This window comes from Balaenoptera physalus (genome assembly GCF_965194825.1).
Source record: "Balaenoptera physalus genome assembly, chromosome: 5".
NCBI lineage: Eukaryota > Metazoa > Chordata > Mammalia > Artiodactyla > Balaenopteridae > Balaenoptera > Balaenoptera physalus.
Window position 1 is genome coordinate 74,910,278 of NC_138884.1, and position 19,980 is coordinate 74,930,257.

The following is a 19,980-nucleotide window of genomic DNA, read 5'->3' on the forward strand; positions in this document are numbered from 1 at the left end:
GTGTCAAAATGTGCAGTTACCAAGTCTTCCCAGGATAGTGAATTTGAGAGGATGGATGGGGATGGAAGAAAAGAAAAAACCCAATTATAGATTTCCACAGGAGAGAAAAGGTTTCTCCTTTTCTCTACTAGGAGGTCGTCCGTTGTGCTATTTCAATGGTAGAAGGGGGAAATACAGAATGGCTAATCAGCCTTTGGCATACAACAGATCACCAACTTGCTGGCTTTGAAGTTAATAGCAAGGAATTACTTTTAAAGTTAATAGCAAGGATCGTTAAATCATTTGACTGAAACTGACAATTTACTAAAGACTGACTCACTGGATTGCTCTAGGCTGTATACTTCTAGTGGAGATGTTTCAGGGCAATGTAGGCATCAAACCTGATCTAGGTCCTACATGTTAAAATAATAATCATTGCTACTGTTACTAATAGCAGTAACAACTATGCCTTGCATTTATAAAGTGCTTTTCAGTTTACAAAATGCTTTAGCATTCATTATCTGCCTAACTCCTAACTCTCTTTGAGGGCAGAGGTTTTCAGTCATTTATCTTTTGTGTATCCACAGCAACTACTAAGTTCTCAACAAATGTGTGTTGAACTGATCTGAAGTCATCCTATAAAAAGAGAAGTGGAGGTAAACATTGCCCTAAATGATAAAGAGGCAGAGAGAGAAACCAGACCAAACAAAAGTATTAATGACTTGTTACCATGCAGTGTGTAAAGTTTGTATATAAGAACTTATGTATTTGCAATTTCTTTTTCAAATAGGAAAATTCTTAGAGGAGACAGGAAAAAGAACAAGGGTTTTGGAGTTAGCCAACTGTTTTGACTCTGATGTAACCATGGGCAGGGCACTTATTATATTTGGCCTTCACTTTTTAGATAGGGTTGCTATGAAGTTTGCATGAGATTAATCATTTAAACTGTGATACTAGTATGGAGCTTAATGAATGATAGTTCCTTTTCCCAAATCTGTCCCCAAAGATTGTGATACTGGTGTTAATATCACCTTGCTTTACACTATTAAAACTTTTAAAAAACAAAACAATACTTTAAGAAAAAGAATGTACAAGAGTGATGTGATTTTAAGTACAATGTTCTCTAGTCACACCTTGCAAAATGTTTCCTAGCTGTCATGATTGCAGATTGAAGGACAGTTCTTTAGAGAATCTCAGTGAAAGGAAATCACACCCATTCCATCACCAGATACTAATCATACTCCTTATGTAGTTTCCTCACAGAAACATTTACTCCTTATCACGTAGAAAATATCCTTTGTTCTTTTGAGCTACTTGGAGAGGATTAAGTTTTTCCATTAGCCTGATAATTGAAGCATAAGCAGGCATGAACATAGAATACAAGTTCGTCCATCTGTCCCTTCCTTCCTTCCTCCCTCCCGCCCTCCCTCCCTTCCTCTCTCCCTCTGTCTCCCCCTTCCTCTCTCTTTCTTTCTTTTGATAGAGCTAAAAGGGAATCTCATAGTTCATTCAGAAATCCCTTGTTTATAGTAGATTAAATATAATGTAATATAATGTAATGTAATAGTGAATAATAGTTTCCAGAGGGGTGAAGCCCAGGCCACACATGTAGTTATTGGCAGAGCCAAGACAAGGACTAAGCTCTCACTCAGCCCAACCCCATTTCCTGCTACATCATTCTCTCTTCTGTTGCACCACGTCAGTCTCCAAATCCCCAGTCATTCTGATTTCTGCTTTATAAATTGACTTCAATTTCAATTCCATTCCATTTTAAAGTTGACAACTTTTGGCTTGAAATAGCTCTATTTAAAACATTGCTATCGAGAAAAATATAATAAATGCTGACTCCTGAGGATTCAATTGCAAGAGGGAGGACAAGTGGTAATTCCCAGAACAACTGAGATATTTTTACTTCATCCACAGAAAAGAAATATTTAAAAGAACTGCTCTTTGGATATTGTAGGTTTTCTTCTGGCAATTTAATATTTTAGGCCCTAAAGTGATCAGAAAAATAGAAATACTCTATTTCCCTTTTGTATCTAGTTCACTGTGAAAGATAACAATCTTCAAATGGGAAAGGGAATAATTAACAACATAGAGATGGAATTAAAGGCCAGAAAGGTGAGGAGAAAATAGAGCAGAGCTAGCTGCTTCCAATGAATCTAAGCTGACAGGCTTGATTAATACATCCTGGGCACTGACCAAGCTTATAGAAAATAATTATGACATTAGTAATATTTGGGGTATTACTGTTGGGGTGGGTATAAAAGATGGGGTCTGTAAAATCTTTCTTTCTTAGAAATTTATTTCCTAGTTCTGTAGAAATGGTTGTATTAGATGTTCTCTATCATTTAATAATATACATGCAGACTAAAAGATGTAAGTGCTGTATAATTGGCTTATAAGATCAGCCAATTATGTTAAACTAGCATATCTACCTTTATTGTGTTTGTCATTAGCCTGATTAGAAAGCCCTTTAAAATTGATTTTTTTAGAAAGCATTTGAATGCATTTTGTTTGGTATTATATTTATTCAATAAAGTATTTAATTATTGCTAAGTTGGACCCTGTTGCTAAGCCCCAGCAAGCAATCATCCTAGATAGGGTTAAACCCCCAGTAAAATTGCCATATTGCACATGTCTTAATGAAGTTTGAATGTAAAATAAATTGTACATTCACTTGAGCACTTGAGAAAGAAATAAGAAAATGGTCAAAAAAAGAGGTGTGCATGATTAATTCTTGAAACTACAGATTAGTGAACTTGACACTGACTTGTGATAAAATTCAATGCAGTATAGAAATTTTGGCAAATACCTAAAAGTATATAGAAGAAAATACTTTAAAAATTTGTACTCCTATGACACAGAGATAATTATTGTTAAAGTACTGGTTAGTTTCATATATACATTTACATACCCACATACATTTTTTTTTGTATTAAAATTTAAGGTTCAGCTTTCAATTTTCAATACTATGATAAATTAAATATGTAAAATGAGATAATATTATAGAAAAGTTTTGTATTCAGCTGACTTTTAAAAAACTTATTAAATGGTGAACAATTGTGTTCTGAGGTATTCTTTTGGAAACATGACTTTTAATGACCATGTAATGTTCCAACATATTGACATGAAAAAATATATTTAGCTATTTCCTAAGTGTTGAACATTTAGGTAGAATATATTGTCAGAAAAATGCTATGTGATTACTTAGGAAAGAAACCAATGAAATCCAGCATGCTTTCACCAAGAAGTCATGCCAAACACATCAAATTTTAAAAATAGGATTCCTAGGTGATAAGATAATAGCAGATAACGTATATTGATTTCAGTAAAGATCTTAAGGGAAAAATTTAGATATTCAGACTAGATAATTAATAAGGCAGAATTAAGTGGCAGAATTAAGAGCTTGTGTCCATCTAACTTACCACTGTATCCTCAGAGCCTAGCAGAGCCTAGTATACCATAAATTCTCAGTGAATGACTGAATACACAAATTTGTAGAGATGATAAACAACCAGTCCAAAGAAGACAAATTGATAGATTTGGAGGTAAAGTCTAGTTCCATCTCTAGAGTAGTTATTTGACCTTAGGCAAGTCAGTTAATCTCTTTATGTCTCATTTTCCTCATCTGTAAATCAGGAGTAATGATAGAATCTAATTCATGGGATTTTTGTGACAATTATGTGAAGTTATATATGGAAAGAGCTTTTTGTGGTTCCTGTCATCTGGTAAGAGTTTACTGAGTGTGAGATGGTAGCAGGTAGCAGTACTACTAGTAGTGGTAATAATAGTAGTAGTAATGATAACCTATCAATTACCTAGAGGTATGCAGTTAGCCCTGCCTGCTTCATCATTTTTATTATTGACTTGAATGAAGTCCTAAATGCTGTGTGCATTAAATCTGTATCATACTATAGTGAATATTAAAAAATCAAAATATTAGAAGATTTGATAGGTAGGAACAATAGGCCAACCTAAGAATATGGCATTTAATCAGATTAAGAATAAATGAGCTTAAATTCTAATTCATCCAACAATAACAGAAATATTTATTGAGTCCCTGATAACTGCCAGGCAGAAGGCTACAATAAAAGATGAAAAGGAATGGTTACAGTTTTTTATCCAGAGGGGAGACAGAGTAAGCCAACAGTTACAAATTGTTGGATTATTTATATCCACTGTGCAATGGGGTTATAGGGCAGGGGGACATGAGTAGGACTTTACTCCATGGGGAATCTGAGAATGGGGTGAGGGATGGAGGTGACTAGGCTTTCTAAGCCCCGAGAGTATTAAAGCACTTTTGCTGTATAAAGTTTTAGGGGAAATGACCAGATATAAAGAAGCCAGATCATCAAGGGCTTTTATCTAGATTTTATTCTATGTACGTAGAAGGTATGGCAGATCAGGTTAAATGGCAATTCATGCCCAAAAGACCTGAGGTCTCAGTTGAGTGTTTACTAGAAATAAGAATCCAGATCAAAGGAAATACAAACTGGTCACGCTAATTCTAAAGTATTGTATTTAATTCTGGAAAAACTGAAACATTCCAGAGGAGAAGAAATTGCATAGTGAAGGGTGTTGCAGCAACGTCATGGGAGAAAATAACAACAGCTCTATGACCTCTTAGTGTTTGTATAATCCTGTCATATTATCTTATTTGATCTTCATATGAACATTATTTAAAGAATGAAATGGTTACATTTAACCCAGAAAAGAGAAAACTTGAGGGAACCTTATTAGTGTCTTCAAACATTGGAAAGGCTGCTATGTGAAAGGAGGGTTGGGTTTGTTCTGGTTGCTTCAAATGACGAAGCTAGGACTGATGGGTGGATGTTATAGTGAAGGAGATTTTAGTTAAACATAAGTGGGACATGTAAAAGTAAAAGATGTTAATTTGGAAATAGAATGGATTTACTCATGTGGTAATGAGTTCTCCATCAGTAGAAGAGTTCAAGGAGAGACTGGGAAAACCACTTTCAAGTGGTCATACAAGAGATTAAAGTACACGCCCTTTCCCCACTTTCAACACGGAGGTTGTAGGATTTCCAAGGGTTATTGATCCTTCCAGAGGATCAAGCAGCTAACCGACAGTAAAATCTGAAGAAGATGAGGAAAGGAATCCCCACAACTTACAGAGGAAACTGGGCTGGGGAGAGAGTGGTGGTGGAAGCATCAGATATTTGAAGTTTCAGAACTGACTGGAAGATTGTGTTTAACCTGTTAAGAAGACCTTGGGGAAGATGCTTTAAATCTAATAGACAAAATTCAAATTTAAACTCATAAAAACAGAACAAACAAACCAGTAGGTCATCCCAGTAGATTAAACTGTACCACTTAAGAATAATATGTCATTTTAACACTCAGTACGTGCCAAAAATATATGAAGTAAGATATTAACCATAAAGGTCTCCAGCATATTGATCCCACATCTCCCTTACAAAACATAACACTTACTGTATCTGCTTCTTTTCCATCGATCATCCGCAGATCGTTCAAAGACCACTTTTTGGTTACTTCATATTTTTCATCTAAACCTATTCTGTAGTGTTTCACCATAACTATTTTTACTTCTTCATTTTTGGTCACTGTAGGACAGAAAAACACTTCGTTTACATAGACTCTTAGAAGATAATAAATTATTCATCATCATACTTTTCAGTATTTATGAATCTCCTTTTCCTATAATAAGCTTGAACGTACATTGTATCTGCACCCCAGTTATGAACCCTGAGGTATCTGAAGCTTCATGAGTATGCCCTCAAATTTCCTCAGTGTGTTAACTTTATTTTTGCTGCAATTGTGGTCACATACAGCCGCGGTAATGTCTGTCAGATAGAACACCAAGCTCTGTGCTTTCAGCTCTGAGCTTTGTGGTGGAGGATAGAGTTCAACTCAGGGCAGGAAATAGGAGGCTTAGTGTGAGCATACAGTCAGTGCCAAAGTATTTACCAGAACAAGTTGGAATTTTAATTTATGACAATATAAGAAAATGAGGTCAGGAAAGTAAACAGTTCTGCTCACACAGCAACCCACTGTTGAAGACTGACCATGCAAATACTTGTGCACACTTTTTTTTTTAAAGTTGCTGTGAGATTTTTGATGTAAGAGTGCTTGCAAAACAGCAACTACTGACCTATTTGGTATTGTTTGAAATTTTTAATCCTCTGTAGTGTGTATACAAAATCCTAGTATTCAAAATGTGCCATCGAGACAAAAAACTTTAGTACTGTACTTTGAAAGATATGGGAAAATCATTGCTTATTTTATGTGAACAACATGAGGGAAATAATTTCCTGGTCTTAAAATCATTGTGTTTGGTCTCATATGAACACATTAGAAGAATCAACATTTGATGTTAGAGTTCCTGGACTGAAAGTTATCAATGAGTTCCCAAGGGAGTATTTACTGGGTATCCACTATTTGCCTGATAGAACTATTACAAATGCCACAGGGGGTACAGGTATGAGACATGGTCCCTGCCCTCTGGAAACTTATGGTTTTGTTGAAGAGACAAGGCTAACACACATGTGTCACATAAAATATATAATATGAAGGTATACATGTATATTATAAAGAGGTGGCAGTGGGAATTGAATATCTTAAACTTTCAAGATGGATGATGTCACTTGGAGAGTTACAAGCTGGTCTGTCTTCTAAGAATGAGACTGGAATTTGTCTTTGGGGAAGACTCTCTTTTGGTTCTGGAAAGCATCACTTTGGCATGACCTCCTAGTTAAGAAGATTAAAACAATATATTACAATATAATCATAGTGATAGATAAGCAATATGGAACAGACTGTATGTTCAACAGAAGTTCTAAGAAGGGAGAGGATTCGAATAGTTAAGGAAAGAATTATGGAAGAAATAGAATTGGAGATAGAGCTTTAAAATTAGTAAAGGCAAGGATGATACTGATGGCATTTCTAGGTGAAGGACAGCATGACAAAATTAGTAGACAATAGACCCTGAACTTCACCAGGTAGGATTAGAGACAGTGGATTGTATAGATTGATTGGTATTAGGATATGGTGGACAACAAAGTTAACCAGGTTGTGAAAATGTTTTGAAAAGTGACAGAAACCACTGTGGTCTCATGGTGTCTCAACCCCCCTCTGATGGGAGGGATTGGAATCTGGCCTGGACATTGAGGGCTCCAGAGTTGGGACTGGTGGAGGGAGTATCCTCTGTAAGTACAGGTGATACTGAAATTAAGGCAACCAGTTGAGCTTAGACTTCATGATGGAGCTGAGCTCAGTCTCCCAGAGAAGGGAGTCTGAGCAGGTTGACAAATCTAAGAAGAGGGCACTATGTCAGGAGTTCAGTGAAAGCTCATACTGTAATACATATTCAGTAAGTCTCTTTCCTCCTTGAGCAGGAGACTAATACAGCTGTGTCCTGTTGAAGGAGTATTTTTCTGGAGTCAGTGATGCCCAGGATACATTGAAGAAGAAAAGAAAGAAGAACTGGAGGTCCCTAGAAGAGGCAGTGTGTCTTAGTGGGCTCTGGCATTAAACATTCCGGATTCAAATCATGACACCACTTCTTTCAGTGTGGTCTGTAATCTCATTATTTAATCTCTAGAGAGATTAAACCTCAGTTTTCTTATGTTGTAAAGTGGACATCAGAGTGATACAAACCCATAGGGTATAAAGATTAAAGTATATAAATGACTTAGGATAGTGCCTGGTTTATAGTAATTGTTTCCATTTTTGTTTTGTTTTGTTTTTGAGGCTGTTGTTGGAATCTAGGCATAGGATGTAGGCAATGGAAATAGAAGTGGTAAATCTAAGTTAGATTTTAAATGAGGCATTCACAACACTGGATGGAAACCAAATACATAAGCATGGTTGGGCAGAATAGTGAATTTAGTCTTTGATGTACAGATGAACTCCATAAACTATCTCAGAAGAGAAGGAGATGATGGAAGTTTATAGTTTAGGAATGAAGATACAGACTTGGGATTTTTCTGTGTGAACAGGTTTCCAAAACTAGGTTTATAGGGAAAAGAGCAGAGGAAAGAGGTGAAACAGAGTAGAGAAAAAAAAGATGCCAGCAGAGAGGTCTAAGAAGGGCCCATCAGAAAAGAGACAAGCCCAACAGTGCAATGCTACGGAAATCAAGAGGACAGAGAATTTCAAGAGTTGGAGACAATCCCATGGAGTTACTTTGTTGGGTAACTTTGTTCAGTCCTGGCACTGAATCTGACTTGGGGAAGATCATTGATTTCTTCCCTGAGGGCAGTTTCTCTAGAATGGGGAGGGCAGAAAACAGCTTGTAGAGGGCTCCTTCATGGACTAACCATACTGAGTGTGTACTATGCGCCAGTTCTTATGTTACGTAGGGTTTAGAAAGAGAGATAAGAGAATAAAGGCTATGATTTAGATCACATATTCCAAGAGTTTGGAAGAGGAGTGATTGCATATTTTGAGGACAAAAGGAGTGACTGAGGGGCATGTCCTGGAGGGGACCCATTGTGGAAGATCTTAACCCTGGGTAAGGAAACTGGCTCAGAGACTGTGAGTCTCCTGAAACTGTGCAAAATTTGGTGGGTTTCTGCCCGCGTACACTTCCCCAACCCTAAAAAAGGTCCACTTCCACTGGTCTAGATGTTAGCTTTGGGAAGAGGAAAGGAAAAGAGAAAAGAAGCCATCAGGCTGGTGTGTTGAAGTGGAAGCATGGTTGATTCTGTCATACTTACTAAGGACAAGATTTTGGAGGCAGTTCCTTCCACTAGGAGGTAATTGTCTGTCCAGACAAAGGCTCTACCTCAGAACCAAATAATAATGTTCTTGTTCTGGCTAGCTGTCTCACTGGCGACTTAGGAAGTAGGAGAGGATGGGGATGGGGAGAAATAACTGGATACTGTATAAAAATATCATTTGAAGCAAATTCCACTGCCTCATCTACATGTTATGATAACCAGCTAATTGGCTGTAGACCCACTGATTTGTTTCATTAATTTGATAAGTATTTGAGTGCCCCTTTTGTACAAAGCCCTGGGCTAGGCATTGAAAAAATGCATTCCCCTATGGCACCATTCCTGCTCTTGCTGAGATTACAGAGAGTGGGGCTTCAGAGAGAAAATACACGATCAAGTGCTGTGAATGAGGCATGGACAGGATCTTATAGGAACGTGGAGAAGGGACATCTTCATCCTACTAGGGGTCAGAGAGAGCTTCTTGAAGGAGGTTATCTGAGTTGTAAAGGACCATGGGAGTTAGCAGAATGAAGAAAGGGGTAAAGGGAGTTCTGGAACAGCATGTGGACAAAAGTGTAAAATACTGGAATCTTTTGAGTCCTTACAGGCATTTAGTATTGCTGGCATGAAGGGTAGGGGTGAATAGGTGGTAGGAATCAGGGTAGGCAGGAGCTGGTTCCTGAATGGTCTAGAATGCTACGCTAAGGAATTCAAATATTATCCTGAAAGCTCTGTTTGTGGGGACATTGACGAGGGCAAAGAGTGTTGTCGCTGAAGGACGTTAAGTGAATGGTCAGGCTGAGCTTTACATTTTAGAAAGTTTTCTCGGGCAGTTCTGTAAAGGATGGGTGGGAGGGAGGGAATGAAGAAAGAGATGTTAAGAAGGTAGGATCTACCAGTCATCAAGTTTTCTTACATTAATGGTCACTGTCCCACTAATAACAAACTAAGAAAATAAAATGCACGCTTTAAAAGTTAACCTTTTGATACAGTGATGCAGCACAGAGACGGTACAACCTCCTTAATTTGGCAAAATAGTCTCCTCTGTAGCCAAGAGCTTCCAAGAACTGTCTTTAGCCAAGAGTCAAAGTCTGCTCAGGCTGGAGTGGACCCAATCCCTAAGTTCCATACTTGAGTTCTGCTGCCAGCTAAAATTAAATGGCCGTATTCACATTAATGCAGCGGCAAAGTGGAAACATCACGTTGTCTTAAAACAGAAATGTGTTTATATAGTGAAAATGTTACAGAGTTGGTTTCCGTAACATCAGATGGGCCGCTATCTAATTATGATTTAGTGATATCTATAGACCCAGGGACTTTCATAATGAACCTGCTCCAGTTTCACTATTTTAGTTAACATTTTCAGAACAACCATCTTAACTTCACGCTAACAACTTATCTTCACTTTTAATTTCAAAGTAAACATTGTTGTTAATAACTGCCTCTATTATCACGGTGAAATAGTCACTATTATTCATGAGGCTAAGTGGAAAGAAGATTGGCCAAGTGAACCTATATAATTTGGCAGAACAGGAAAAATAGTAGCTCATGAGTAAACTGCACAGAAAAACTTTAAATACATAAACCACTGTCATTTTACAATCCCAGTGTTACATAATTGTTTTCATCATTGAAATTAAGTAATAGGGAAAAACTACCATGAGATATCAAAGACAAGAAGCCTCAGTGAAAATGTTTCAATGTGTTGGTGACGTCTTGGGGTTGTTGAGAATGCTATTACTGATTTCATCAAAAAAGTAACTTTCAAATAATTTTTCTAGAAATATTTAATCACATCGATTTTGGAGCAATACTGGGTACTCTAGATTTAATGTTTGTCCCTCCTTCCCCTCAATTCCTATGTTGAAATCATAACCCCCAAGGTTATGGTAGTTGGAGGTGGGGTCTTTCAGAGGTGATTAGGTCATGAGGGCAGAGCCCTCATGAATGGGATTAGTGTCCCTATAAAAAGACCCCAGAGAGCTCCCTTGCCCTTTCCACCCTGCAAAGTTAGAGGGAGAAAAAGTGGTCTATGAGGACGCAGATCCCCACCAGACACCGAATCTGCAGGCACCATGTTCTTGGACTTCCCAGCCTCCAGAGCTGTGAGAAATAAATGTTTGTTGTTTATAAGCCACCCAGTCTCTAGTATTTTGTTTCCTCTTCTTGTTAACTTATTCTTATTTAACACTCTTATTGTGAACAGTATAAATGATTTCACAAAATTATTCATTTCTCCGGTTCACAGAGAAGAAGTTGTTTTTTGGCATCAAAATGTAATAGGTATGGAGAATTTATGCATACTATCTTCATAATTCTAGCAAATGCCATTTATTTTCAAATTAATTACCTGTGAATGGAGAATATTTTCTAAATATATGTGAATACTTAAATCTGTATCAGAATATGTATACAATTTTTATTTATAAAATAGAAATATACATACTTCCATATGTTTACTGTATATTTTATTTTTATTATAAATATTTATTTACAGCATATAATATTTATAAATAAATACTTCAGCATGTTTTCACAATAGATACATTCTTTTCTGTAATTTTAACAATATAACCCCACCTTCCAATTTGGAATAAAAATCTAGCCCTATTTGGAATAGAATTTATTATTTTTTTCCCTCTAGTTAGGATTTAAGAGAAGAGCACTATGTGTAGATGTAAATGTTATTATTTCTGGTTCAGAGAGGTCAACACTGAGGCCAGAGCGTTGCCCCATATATCACAGCTGGCAGGTGGGCAAAGCAGAGTCATGTTTCACACAAGCTGTGTCAGACTCCTAGCCTTCCAAGGTCCATTCCACCATGCCCTGCTACTTCCCATCCAATCAGCCATAATCACTTTACATGCGATTTCAAGTCCTTCAGAATTTCTTTAACTCATTTGCATTCTCATCACTGCACAACTGACTTGTCCCTTTCTTGTTCCAGTACTTTATAGAGCTCCTCCCTCCTTCCTAAGAAGTTGCTGCTTTTAACAGCCAGGGATAATGATGTTCTAGGCTAGGGGAAGCTAATTTCAAGGGGAAATGACCATGTAAACCCTGACGTGGGAGGAGACCGAGGTGCCAGGAAATCCCCAATGTAAATCCTAGCAAACTTCAGAGAGGGAGACAGAATTTAAGACATCTGCTTTTTGACATTGACCAAGTAAGTTATCAAGGCAACAGTAAATCACAATCATCTGGTTGTGAGACCCCTGCAAAAGACAGACTCTGATTAGATAAATAGAAAGTTTAACTTATTTAAACATATCTTCTTTAATTTGAGAAATGCATGATGGGATTTAACTACTCTAGACTTGATTCTCACAAATTTAGAACTGCTGGATTGTAGGATATAAAGAGGAAATCATAACTATACGTCTCCCTACTCCCAGAAGGTGGCCAACATTCAAAACCTGGAGTTACCTGCCTCAACAGTTGAGATATGGCCTGCTTGATTCCTATCAATGGAGATTTTCTGAGTAAAGCATAGTCAAAGATTTAGGACTAGCAAGCATCACACTGACTTTATTTTAAATTACTGTTCCATCTAATTGCATTTGAAATGGTCATAAAGAGAGGCCACATTTGGGGAAAGTGCTCTCAAGTTGATGGATGTGATATGTAGAAGAGTCATAAAGTTGGTGAGTGAACATGACTTATAATGTTAACTTTTACCTGGAATATCACAATATTGTCTTCTCTTTCTCAAATCTAAGAGAACCTTGTTTTTCCTTTGCTTCTAACATGACAGAATCATTGAATTTTACTAATGAAAGTGATCACCTACTTTCTGTGGTCATTGTCCAGGTGAAAACATTGAACCCTAAAGAGGTTGCCTTCACACGTGTTAACAATGCCAACCCCTTGTTGTTCCAATCCTGGTTAAAAGGATTCATGTCATTTATGAAAACAGACAGCAGGTGACCCCAGCCCACAGTGTCTTTCTCAGAACTTGAGGATATTGGGAAAAAAATTACATCCCTTTCCAAAAATTTAATTGTAGGAGTGTTTTGGTTTTTTTTCATGCCAGATAGAACAAGTTAATTATATAGTTGGAGGCGGGCGTTAAGATACATGTGGTAAATTAGATGTAAATAATGCCTGGTAAATAAATATGCATTATTGATTGTTCTATTTTTTATAAGTTTCTTAAAAAACATGTATACACTAATGTTATGTGATGAGTAATTAGCTTTATAAAGTAGGATTATAATAGGTATAAAATTATTAAATTTTAATGTTGGAATAAGCATATTCTCTAATATATTAAGTCAAGATACTTTGAGATATAGTGATCTGATCATTTGAATATAATACAGTTTCTAAAATTGTTTCATTTGACCTTTTTCCATTTGATTTCTTTCTTTTTCCCGGACTGATTAAGTTTTGTACCTTGCTGATATGCTAAGCCTTACACTTTTTATTTATTTGGCAAAATATGCTAGGTAACGTATTACATAAATGTTAGTATTCTTATTATTAAGTAAATATTGGTATACTTATTAGGAATTACAGAATTTTAAAGAGTTCTTAGCACTTTCTTTAAAGATGTTCTACTTCCCTTATAGTACCCCCTCTTGACAACTTTTGAAAGTTCTTCTAAGCAAATTATCAGGAAAGGAATTATAACAAATTTACTGAAAATGCTGACCTGTGTGCCTTAAAAAGCAAAGTCTACAATGAAAACTTAGAGTTTCTAAGCTCTTTCCTCCGAAGCCCCTGAAAACTATTAAAAAGCATGGATTGGGAAAAGGAAATGCTGTATATTAAATTCAATAATGGCACAAGAATTTCTGTCTAAATTCAGCACAAAAATTACAGGTTAGGTAAATCATAATTAAGTGCAAAAGCGTATTCCTACATTTGGACAATTTTCATGAATTTTTAAAATATGAGGGAAAATATTTTAATTAGTTTAGAGAACATTTCCTTAAAGTTCCATCTTCATGAACTAATTTCTACCATTAAAATATTGTTTCTGTGAGCATACTGTGAGAAAGAATTTTTAAAAGATCATTTTTCTTTTCAAAATAAGCCACCAGGAAGTCTAAATAAGCCTCAGAAGAAAATCTAAGGTCTTTTTTTTTTTCTTTCCTAGCATGAAAAGAGAGAACCCTAGTTGTCCAGATTTGTTGGAAATAGAGCTGTATAACTCAATTCTCCAGTATGTTTTAAAATATATAGAGAGCTCTCCGTTGAATTTTTTAAAACAAGCTCTTACACAAGAAAATCGCATGCCATGCAAGTGAATTAAATAAAAGACTGGAGACTAAATAATCAAATCAGCAAAAGCACATACCCAGTTTCATTTCTGAACAATTAACCAAAATATTCTTAATACAATATTTTTTTGTCTTCCATTTTAGCACTTAAAAAAATTCTGTAGAATCCAAATTCTTAATCTTCGCATAGTTAAGTTCTATCACAAGAAGATACATCTGCTGTTATTGCATAGGAAAATAAACACCCAAAAATGTCCTTCTATCACCCAAGCAGCTTGGGGTTATTTACATTTTGAAATGATAACAGAAAGAACAGATTACCTGACACACAGAGGTAATACCTGTCCTGGACCGAGAACTCTATTTCAATAAACTCGTACAGATTCTGCGAGAGTGGCTTAAACAGTTTCTTCTCCAAGTCCTCCTTTACCAATGATGACATTTCCTCCAGTTCCACTTGGCCTGAGGTCTTGGCTCCAGCTCACTCTTTCTCTCCTTCTGCTCCCTAGATTTCTTGTTTTGGTTTGCAGCTCCTCGGTGAGTCCTGCCCACCTCCCAACCCTCACTTTCAACTTCTCATTCCTAGCCAGACCCAGGCTCCCGTGAGCACTCAGCGCGGTCAGACCCCTCACTGCGGTATCTGCCCAGTGGCAGCAGCGGCGGCAGCCAAAATACAGCAGCGGCATCAGCCCCGCTGTCACTCTCCAGCATCCAGGCTCAAGGAGGCTGCTCTCTGGAGCTCTCCTGTGGTTTGTGGATGAGGAACATATTTATGAACACCAGCAGATACACTTGTGGAGTCCGCTGGTCTCCCTAGTCTAGTAACCTTTTCCCCTTTCACATCACTCTGCAGAGGAAGACCACTATTTCAGCTTGATTCCGTTACATAAATCAGCTGTCTGGCTCTATTGATCGGGATCATCTTCCATTAAGAACTTTGCTGTCATCGGCAAGAGAAAAAGCACCCGTGCTTTCTCCTGACACTTCCAACAAGTCTCTTTCCCTCCTTTCTTTCCCCTCCTGCCATTCATTCAGACCTTTGTTTTCATGAGAGTCAGCATCCATTCCTGCCTCCAAATTATTTTTTAAATGGGCTTACTTTAATGTTATTCATTTCTTTACTCACAAAGAGAAATTTACTAGGTACCTACTGGAGCAAAGCATGGTATCTGTTTCTTGGGAGGGTGGATTTCCTATCCTCAAGAAGCTTATAATCTAATAGAGATGAGTACACCAAATAATTATCATAAATGTTTAAAAGTGATAAATGGCACAAGAGAAAGGAAATATAGAAAAGTTATTTGTTCCTGGAGAGTATCAGAGACAGTGCTATGGGGGAAGATCTGGAACTTGAAGGGTGAGAGGAAAGTATCCAAGTGGAGGAGGGGGAGATGCATATTCTGTGGAAGGAATGTTGGAACGAAAGCTCTGATCAGTAAGCCACAGGGGGTGTTTGGGAGGACAGGAAGCAGTCCCGTTTGCTTAAATTATATAATTTGTGGAAGTAAAAGATAAGGGTGGAAAGGTAAATTGAGTGGGACCAGCTCATGAAGGGCCTTGAATGCCAGGATAACCCTTTGGATTTTATTCTATGGAAGTAGAGAACCAATGAAGATTTGGGGGCATTCATTCATTCGACAAATATTTTTCAAGGGCTGATTTTTGTGCCAGGCTCTGCTCTAGGACTGGGAACATGGCAATGAAGAAAATAGGTCCATTCCTTGCTCTTCTGGAGCTTAGGGGGGTAGATGGACAATAAATAAACAAAGCAGGAGTCCATCCAAGGTATGCTCAGCTGCAAGTAACAGAATACATGACATCAAGTTGTAAATAGGAAAGACTTTAAACGATCTCTCATACTAAGAGGTCTGCAAGTAGGCAGTCCCAAATTTAGCTCAGGACTCATAGGTGAGGGTCCCAAGTGCTGGCCATTTTCTGATCTTCTGTCCTCAGAGGTTGGCTTTTTATCCTCAGGCCACTGTTGTTCAGCTCCAAAGACAGGAAGAAAGAGGAGTTGTTGTTGCTGGCCTTGATTTCTCTTTTTGTCAGAAGCAAACTCTTTCTCAGACACCAGCCAACAGACTTTCTTTTACATCTTGGTGGCCATAACTGGGTCACATGGCCATCCCTAGGAAAGCCAGAATTTGTCATTTTTGATTCCTATCATGGGAAGACAGATTTTCTAACAAGGAAGAAGGGCTGGGAATGATTGCAAGCAGGCAGCCAAAAATGTCGTCCGTGGCTCCCCTAAGAAACGTTAATGGCATGTGTGACTAGGCTGAATCGTGGGGTCCTGGCTGAGACATTTGCCTTTCTGAGCCTGTTTCCTTATCTGAAGAATGATCTCTAGGCTCTTTTCCTACTTTAATATCTCCTATTCTGTTTGTGATTCTGGGAATCTATTAAAATAATTTGGGTAAGAGGACCAGAGAACTGGTACTCTGCTTTTGGGTATGGAAAATGGAGAAGAAGGAATGAATACAAGATATATTTGGATGATAAAATCAATAAGCTGTGCACCTAATTGGATGTGGAAGGAGGAAGGTGGAGTCAATATGACACAACGACTTTCCACTTTCACCCAGAGAATGAGTAAATGGGTTCACATCACGGGAGGTAGGTTTTCAGAGAATTATTTTCAGCTTTCACTTAAAAAATTATTTTCCTATGGAGGAAAAAAAGATTGGTATGACAAGCAGAACAACTCATCAGCAATACTGTCATAAATATTTGATTAGATATTTATTTATGTGATTCTTTGTTTTATGTTTTTCTCCCCTCCTAGACTGTAAGTTTCATGAGGGCAGGAACCCATGTTTTTCCCACTTGCTATACATCCAGGGTATGTGATACACAGTATCTAGTACATCATAGGCATTCTTGCATTCATTTATTCACTCAATTTATTTGTAACAATTTACTAAAAGAACAAATAAGAATCAAATAGTCTTCTAATGACTTAAATTTTTTTTTTTTTTGCATAGTTGATTTTGCAGTGAAATATCTTCACAGCTGGAGCAGACAGCTGTTAGTGCCGGGGAGGGGGAAAATTTCCCTTTACCCCTCTTGAATTCTTTTGGCTGGTCTAATAATTACATTGACGCAAGACAGATTAACAGGAGAAAAAAAAACTATTTAATTCATACACACAGAGGTCTCATAGAAATGGGACTTCTGAAGTGGCCAAAGCAGGCTGTATACATATCATTTTTAGATAAAGAAACAATTATTTGTGAAGATTTAACAAAACAAAGAGGATTGTGCTTGGGGTAGCAGACTAATGGAGAAGTAATAGGGTTTTTCTATACAGCTTTCATAACCTTGAATTCCCTAACAGTGATAAGGATGCTTTCTATCCTCCTGGTATAGGGAAAATAATAATCACATGGGAGATTTATTTCCTGCTTTCAGGGGGAAAGAAAGGGGTCAGAGTTGGCTTTTTAACTTCATTTTTTTCCACTGGCTGTTTCTCAAGTAACTTTAATTCAAAATAATCAATATGTCATTGAGGCACATTTTGGGGCAGCCTGTCTTGGGCTCCAACATTAGTCTTACCAATCACTTATCCTGTATCAGTATGCATTTGCTCTTGTTGCCATGAACACATGAACTTTAGCTGTGAGACTCAAATACACTTCTGAAGGAAATAAATGCTAGAACTTTCTCTGGACGTTCTTAAGAAAAGAGTGACTGTGCAGAGATAAACCCATGCACCTATGGTCAACTAATCTATGACAAAGGAGGCAAGGCTATACAATGGAGAAAAGACAGTCTCTTCAATAAGTGGTGTTGGGAAAACTGGACAGCTACATGTAAAAGAATGAAATTAGAACACTCCCTAACACCATACACAAAAATAAACTCAAAATGGATTAAAGACCTAAACGTAAGACCGGACACTACAAAACTCTTAGAGGAAACATAGGAAGAACACTCTTTGACATAAATCACAGCAAGATCTTTTTTGATCCACCTCCTAGAGTAATGGAAATAAAAACAAAAATAAACAAATGGGACCTAATGAAACTTCAAAGCTTTTGCACAGCAAAGGAAACTATAAACAAGACGAAAAGACAACCTTCAGAATGGGAGAAAATATTTGCAAACGAATCAACGGACAAAGGATTAATCTCCAAAATATATAAACAGCTCATGCAGCTCAATATTAAAAAAACAAACAACCCAATCCAAAAATGGGCAGAAGACCTAAATAGACGTTTTTCCAAAGAAGACATACAGATGGCCAAGAGACACATGAAAAGCTGCTCAACATCACTAATTATTACAGAAATGCAAATCAAAACTACAGTGAGTTATCACCTCACACCAGTTAGAATGGGCATCATCAGAAAATCTACAAACAACAAATGCTGGAGAGGGTGTGGAGAAAAGGGAACCCTCCTACACTGTTCGTGAGAATGTAAATTGATACAGCCACTATGGAGAACAGTATGGAGGTTCCTTAAAAAACTAAAAATAGAATTACCATATGACCCAGCAATCCCACTGCTGGGCATATACCCAGAGAAAACCATAATTGAAAAAGATAAATGCACCCCAATGTTCATTGCAGCACTATTTACAATAGCCAGGTCATGGAAGCAACCTAAATGCCCATCGACAGACGAATGGATAAAGTAGTTGTGGTACATATATACAATGGGATATTACTCAGCCATAGAAAGGAACGAAAATGGGTCATTTATAGAGATGTGGATGGACCTAGAGACTGTCATACAGAGTGAAGTAAGTCAGAAAGAGAAAAAAAAATATCATATATTAACGCATATATGTGGAATCTAGAAAAATGGTACAGATGAACCGGTTTGCAGGGCAGAAATAGAGACACAGATGTAGAGAACAAACGTATGGACGCCGAGTGGGGGAAGTGGGGTGGGGGTAGGGGAGGGATGAAGTGGGAGATTGGGATTGACATGTATACACTAATATGTATAAAATAGATAACTAATAAAAAAGAAAAAGAAAAGAGTGGCTGTGTATTCCAGTGTGGTCTCAAGTAACATTGAAATTAGAGGCTCAGGAACTGACATAGTGAGCTTTTAGTTCCAAAATGAAATGTTTGCTATCAACTAAGTGTGTTTGGAAATGATTCGCCAGCTGGTTTGAATATTCTTAAGGTATCAATTTGGTTGACAGGGGAAAATCGTGTTAAAATGATTGTAAATGTCTTTTTTAAGGTTTTAAATAATTCTATAAGAACGATCTATCAAAGCATTATCTACATTATAAAGAATCAAAAGAGTCAACCTTAAAAGAAATGCAAATGACAATTCATTAAAAGTGGAAATAAGGAAGATCTTTAGAGACCCTAATTTCTTTGTCATTTAAGAGGAGTACAGTACTAACCCTTTGGAAACATCAACAGAAGAGGTAATAGAAGAAAACAAAAAATAGACCCTCCCGAAAGTGTTCATTAAGATACTTAATAGAGATATTAAAACATTCTTTTCTCATAGCCAAAGATCATTCTAGTCTCTTAATTTATTTTCTGAAATGCCATAGCATTGTCAATGAGATGAGGGGAAAACCATAACAAAATGGCGTATTTCTGGAAACACTTATTTTTAAAACTCCAACATTCCCTAAATATATTTCCAACCGGGAAATAATTTTTAAAAATCCATTGATTCACTAATGAGGCCCTGATAGTCCACAATCCTGGGTAAAGTAATGAAGCTCGTGTGTATGTAGATATAGCCCGGCTGGTGTACAGGGAGGCCAATTACTTAGAAGAAAAGATCTCCTTGCATATACGACTCATAGATTAATGAACTTTTGTGTTAACTGAGGAACTGAAGCTTGGATTCTAAAAGACCCACAACTACAAGAGTGGACTATAATTTCTAAGTCTATAAACAGTCCAGATCTATTTTACTCTTACTATTCTTCTTCAGAGACCAAGGAACTCTTTTTCTTTTAATTTTCAGTTTTGGAATCTTGCTTTAATCACTTTCCAACACAGTCTTTAAAAATTTTACATCCTCTTGCAACCACAGAATGATTTATTTGCTGAAGAAATCGGGGAGCAAGTGTCCTACCTGTCCATAAGTAAC

At 37.1% G+C, this 19,980-nt stretch overlaps 2 protein-coding genes across 4 annotated transcripts in view; one reads left to right on the forward strand and one right to left on the reverse strand.

Moving 5' to 3' along the window:
• Positions 1-19,895, reverse strand: part of EXOC1L (exocyst complex component 1 like) — a 34,209-nt gene extending 14,314 nt beyond the window's left edge. The window contains exons 1-2 of one of the 2 annotated variants that reach the window (XM_082464496.1): positions 14,228-19,895; positions 5,437-5,567 (exon numbers count right to left, since the gene is read on the reverse strand). In XM_082464496.1, the coding sequence (XP_082320622.1) occupies positions 5,437-5,567; positions 14,228-14,348 (252 nt within the window). In that variant the 5' untranslated portion in view covers positions 14,349-19,895. Of the gene's footprint in view, positions 1-5,436; positions 5,568-5,682 lie in introns of both variants that reach the window. The other variant, XM_082464497.1, reaches the window with a different exon arrangement.
• LOC309662086 (uncharacterized protein) overlaps positions 1-19,980 on the forward strand; it is a gene marked incomplete at its 5' end in the record, with an annotated part of 75,636 nt that overhangs the window by 27,390 nt on the left and 28,266 nt on the right. The gene's annotated exons all lie outside the window — the stretch shown is intronic.